Here is a 5,821-nt window from a genome sequence, read left to right as displayed (position 1 = left end):
AATAGACTCGTAGGAGGATAAGGATTATAGTGATGTGATTTTTATCGGAATCCGAGACATGGGCCCGGGGGTCGAGTTTGACCAATTTCGGGATTTTTTATGTAATTTGATTATTGTCGCGTGGGCTTTGTTCCCTTAGCGTGTATTGATGTTATGAATCTAATTTTGGATAGATTTGAGGCGAATTGAGGCTGAGTCGAGAGGCAAGGGCATCGCGATGTAGATTCTCATCCGGATTGAGGTAAGTAATGATTGTAAATGTTGTCCTGAGGGTATGAAGCCGCGGATTTCACATCGTTGTGCTACTTTGAGGTGACAACATGCTAGATGACGAGCGTGGGATCGTGCAACGTTGGGGATTGTGATTTGGTCCTTCCCATACGCCTATTGAATCGCGTATTTGATTGAAAACTATTTGATACTATTGTGTTTTGTAGAGTATTATCATGTTTTGAGCTGAATTCCATACTTGGGCCTCGTGCCAACTATTTGGACCCTTATGGGCTTTTCACTACTATTCCTCACTGTTTTGACTTAATATTTGCACTCAGTCATGCTGTGTTTTACTGATTTCATAACTTAGCCTTATTTACTTAGTTTTGATACTATATATGACATTTTGGGCTGAACGCCCTGTTTTATTGATAGTCCGAGTTGCTTGTGAGGTTGATGGCTGAGAGAGAGGCCGAGAACCTGATTGTGAGGTTGATGACTTAGAGAGGCCAAGGGCCTGATTGTGAGGTTGATGACTAAGAGAGGCCGAGGGCCTGGTTGTGAGGATTATATATTTATGGATCGGGCTGCACGCCGCAGCGATATATATATATATATATATATATATATATATATATATATATATATATATATATATATATATATATATATATATGCATATGTATGTATGTATGTATGTATGTATTTGGATCGGGCTGCACGCCGCAACGATATAGCGCTTGGGCTATAGGAGCCCCTCCGGAGTCTGCACACCCCCAGTGAGCGCAGTCGACTATATATATGGATCGGGCTGCACGCCACAGCAGTTATTTTAAGGTACCTATTAAGCGTGAGTGCTGAGTGTGAGCGCTGATTGATGAGAGTTGAGTTTCGAGTGACTGAGAGGCTATATATATGAGTGATGCTTTGCCCGAGGGGCTTGTTTTCTATGAAATTACTGTTTTCACTCTTCCTTAAAGTGAATCTCTATTGAATATGCCGATTAAATTACCGATTAAATTCATCTTTATACTGAGCCTCTATAGAAAATGTTAAACAAATGTTTTAAACAACTTTTATCGAAATTGGAGCTTTTACTAGATGTTGGATACTTAATCACTGCTTTGGCTTTGCTATCTCCTCTGAGACTTTTTTTTCTGTTAGGAGATGTATATGTTTTATGTCTGCCCGAGGGGCTGTATACGAACTATGTTTTTCCCGAGGGGCCAATAATGATTTTTCTTCACTTTCACTATGAACTACATTGAACTTCTACTGAAACTGTTAGAAAGACATTTTTGAAAGGATTTTTACTGAAATCGGAGTTTAATGAGATGACTTGATTTGTATCCTGTTTTGGATGCATATTGTACCCACCGTGGTGCTATGATGTGGTTTACGTGATTTCTTACTGCTCAATCATTGTTTACTTTTATTACTTATTGAGTTGGCGTACTCACATTACTCCCTGCACCTTGTGTGGAGATTCAGGTATTTATGAGCTCAGTGGCAGGTTCATCGGAGTTAGCAAGGTAGCTTCTTGTCGATCGCAACCCTGCTTTTCTCCCTTCTTATTCTCCCTTAGTGTATTATGTGATTTTTCCGACCATGTTGGTCTTGATGTTGTCAGACAGTTGTAGTAGATGCTCATGACTTGTGACACCCCGATGTCGGGCTTGTGTTATATTTCCGCACTGGTTATTCAGACTCATATTATGATATTTCTTGTTAATTAATGGCTTAAAATGACTTTTATAGAATAATGTTTGATTTGGGAATTGTGTCGGCTGGCCTAGTTTCACGATAGGCGCCATCACGACCGGGTCGGTTTTAGGGTCGTGTATATATATATATATATATATATATATATATATATATATATATATTGCGCTCTAGGCAAGTTTAAAAAAAAATTAATTCTATAATTAGCGTGTCTCGAAACTTCTATCGATTTGAGGAGTGTTACATGAACCAAATACAAAAATCATGTATTAGAATTTTAATAAAGTTTAAAAATATTTTTGTGGGGCAATGTCTCTTTCGTTATAAAATTAACCACACATAATTAACATTCATCATTTTTAGGAACTTATACTATTTTCTTTAATTATACTTTATAACTGAAAACATATTTTTAATAATATTTATGCGAAATTTAAAAAGGTTTACTCATGACATGGGTACACGCACAACTATTCTAAGATCTAGTGTTCCAAAATTATATGAAAGATAAAGTTAGAGTTACAATACAGCAGAAGTTGCCTAGTAAAATTGCAACAGAAATTGAACCCTCGATTTTATTTGACTCCACGAATGACGATAACAACAACAACAACAATAATCTAGTAGAATTCTACTAGTAGGGTATCGGAAGGGTAGAGTGTACGCAGACCTTACACCTACCCCGGAGGGATAGAGAGGCTGTTTCCGGGAGACCCTCGGCTCAGAGATAATAGATCCATAACAACGACAAAAACTAGAAAAATAGTATCTGCGTCGTAAAATACAACAAATAATTGGAAAGGCCAAAATGTGAAAGACAACAAAAATGTGAAACACAACAAAAACCACTAGCAGTCCTAGACAAAATACTATCAGACTACGCGGCACAGCGAGGAGAAACGCTCGACTACCCCCTAACCTACAACTCTAATGCTCGACCTCCGCACCTTCCTATCAAGGGCCATGTGCTTAGCGATATGAAATAAATCTACAAATGAAGCGACATTATATTACAGGGCTAACTTCGACCGTCTAATCAGAGGCACCAGTGCATACATAAGAGTTTGATTTCATCAAGTAAAATGTCTAAAGGAAAAAAACAGAAAAACACGAAAATCACAGCTCACAAGTTGCAAAGACTCAATTCCTAGAATGACTTAGTACGTAGCCCCAACGTAAGGCGAGGGAACCAAACAAAGCGCATTTTTTCTTTCAAGACTTGTGCTAAATTTTTCAGCCATGTCTATCTCGTCAGGGCTCATCCCATTAGGAAGTTTCCAGTCAAAATGGTAAAGTAATAGCGCGAGAGGGACTTCCACGCCGGCCATTCCGAAAGGCATACCAGGACACATTCTCCTTCCCACCCCAAATGGCGTGTACTCAAAATGTGTTCCAGTTATATCAATTGGACTGCCCTCAAACCTCTCCGGCTCAAATGTTTCAGGATTTTCCCAGTATTTTGGATCCCTTCCAATAGCCCAGAGATTCACTAGTACTACTGTTTTATTTGGTATTGTATACCCGTTGATCTTGCACTCATCCCTCGATTCTCTAGGGAATGAAAGGGGACCTGGGGGATGAAGTCTAAGAGTTTCCTTGATCACCATCCTCAAGTAGGTGAGTTTTTGAATGTGACTTTGGTCAATTCTTTCTCTTCCCAGCTTGAGGACTTGTCTCACTTCAACTTGTGCTTTCTTCATTATTCTCGGATTCCTTACCAGCTCTGATAATGCCCATTCTGTGACTGTGGTTGTGCTTGTAGTTCCAGCAACAAACATATCCTGCTAGTCATCAATTCAATTTATTAGGACCATCATATATAAGCGGCAGAGAAAAATAGTTGCTACTTCATTAATATTAAAGCTATTGTTGAAAATAATTAACAAATTTAGTCTTGAAATTCCAAAGTGACAACTATTTTGGGACAAATTTTTTGAGCTAGAGCGACAGTTAAAATAGGGCGGAAGGAATAATAATGAAAACTTGAAAAGGTAGACAAAGTGGAAGCGGTTCAACAAGTCGAACAACCTAGAAATAGTTACTACTCCTTCCGTTCCAAATTATATGAGGTGACTTAGGCATGAAGTTTAACAAAGAAATACAAACTATTGAAACATGTTGTTTTATACATGTTACTACTGCTATATAAACAATATTTATGTAGCTATATAGTTTCGGAACATGCTCTTTTAATTTTTAAACATGTCATGATGACAATAAATGCTTTTCATCAACGGTAAATTACAATATTTTAATTTAAATTTTTTCCAAACATAAAAGTATATCAATCTATTTGAAATTAATTGCGTAATAAGGAAATAGTGTGAAACAAAAGTATATTCTGGAAATAGTGATAATAACCAAAGGATGTACTAACTGTTCCAATTTTAGATATTTCAGTTCACATGTAAAATGAAAAAAGGAGAACAATTAGAACAAATTAGCAATAGAAATAAGAGAAGATTCTACTTACGAAGACTACGGCTTTGATATTATTCCTGGTGATAGGAATTAGAAAATCTTGGCTCTCTTTAAGCCTCAGAAGTACATCAACGATATCTTCCTCTATTGGTTTGGCAGAAGTTCCTCTTTTAATTTCGTGTTCACGAATAATTTCTTCAACAACATGATCTGCCTTCTGATGCATTTTAGTTAGTTTTTTCTTTAATCCACCAATTAATTGAAGTATTTTTATAGAAGGGAAAAGATCCTCGGGGCTGAACATGCCCGCGGATGTCACTACTTCTCTCATAACCATTAACAAAGTCTCCTGATCTGAACAAGTCCTTCCAACAGTAGCTTTACAAGTGATGGCAAATTGCATTAAACTTAGTCTTTCACTCAAGTTTATCGGTGTTCCTATGTCGTGTTCCTGTATCGACATAACAAGACTGCTCACCTCGTCAAACATCATAGGAAAAAATGACTGGATCTTCCTCTGCCCAAGGAGTTCTGAGTTGCAAATTTTGCGCATCTGTCTCCAGAAATCACCGTATTGAGCAAACACAATGTTAGAAAAATCGTACCACACTATTTTCCCGACCAGAAGTTGGGGCCTGTTAGCAAAGGTGAGATCATGTGTTGACAACAACTCTTTGGCAACTTCTGCTGATGATACCACAACTGCCAAACGTTGACCGAGCTTTAAGTGCATCAAAGGCCCGTACTCATCGGCTAAATTACGCAGAGCAACATGTGGTCGGAACTCGGATGATCCGAGGCAGAGCAGTTGGTGCAAGTTCCCTATCAATGGGAGCTTCCTTGGCCCCGGAGGCAAATTTTGCTTACTGTTGTTATATCTTCTATACTCCTTGATAATGAAACATAAGGATAAGAGGAGAAGGAAAGTGGAAATTACGAAATCCATTTGAATTTCCATGGGAACTTGTAGGGAGAATGAAGAAAGTAGATGGAGTTTCAGCGTTTTGTTCGTATGAAACACAACTTAGCTAGGTCATTTCTCTATATTTAATTCCTATTTCAACTTGCAATTTGTATTGGACTTGTGGAATAATCTGAGCATTCAACTTAAAACACTTAAAATAATGGTTGGAGTTACCCGTGATATCATAACCCTTTGGAAATACTTACACAATTGACGAGGAATAAATGTATTCTGCAACAAGACGTGATCATATTATAATTCATTTTTTATGTCTGCACTTCTATCTTAATATTGACACTTCCATGGCCTTCATCGTGTACATATGACTGGTTAAGGAGGCCCAGCACATGCAATATTTTCATCTTTCAATTGTTCTAATATTTTTCAACCGTTCTATAAAGATTATCACTAATTTTCTTAAGTGTCTTCTTATGACATAGCACTCACGGAGTACTCCTTAAATAAAATCAACGAAGTAACAATCAAGAAATATTCCGTCCA

At 37.6% G+C, this 5,821-nt stretch overlaps 1 protein-coding gene across 1 annotated transcript; it reads right to left on the bottom strand.

Annotated features, from left to right (window-relative positions):
• Window positions 1-2,746: 2,746 nt before the first annotated feature.
• Window positions 2,747-5,538, bottom strand: LOC109217556 (premnaspirodiene oxygenase-like). Its single transcript, XM_019381815.1, has 2 exons — window positions 4,409-5,538; window positions 2,747-3,716 (listed from the first exon to the last, which is right to left on the bottom strand). The coding sequence occupies exons 1-2, from the start codon at window positions 5,312-5,314 to the stop codon at window positions 3,093-3,095; spliced, it is 1,530 nt and encodes a 509-aa protein (XP_019237360.1). The 5' UTR covers window positions 5,315-5,538; the 3' UTR covers window positions 2,747-3,092.
• Between the last annotated feature and the right edge of the window lie 283 nt (window positions 5,539-5,821).

Source organism: Nicotiana attenuata, unplaced genomic scaffold (genome assembly GCF_001879085.1).
Source record: "Nicotiana attenuata strain UT unplaced genomic scaffold, NIATTr2, whole genome shotgun sequence".
Lineage (NCBI taxonomy): Eukaryota > Viridiplantae > Streptophyta > Magnoliopsida > Solanales > Solanaceae > Nicotiana > Nicotiana attenuata.
The sequence above is the reverse complement of the archived record's forward strand: the minus strand, read 5'-3'. Positions and strand labels throughout refer to the sequence as shown.

Coding starts and splice junctions, on each gene's coding strand:
- LOC109217556 (XM_019381815.1), bottom strand. CDS start 5,314: ATGGAAATTCAAATGGATTTCGTAATTTCCACTTTCCTTCTCCTCTTA. Junction 3,717..4,408: donor ATATCAAAGCCGTAGTCTTC/GTAAGTAGAATC, acceptor GATGACTAGCAG/GATATGTTTGTTGCTGGAAC.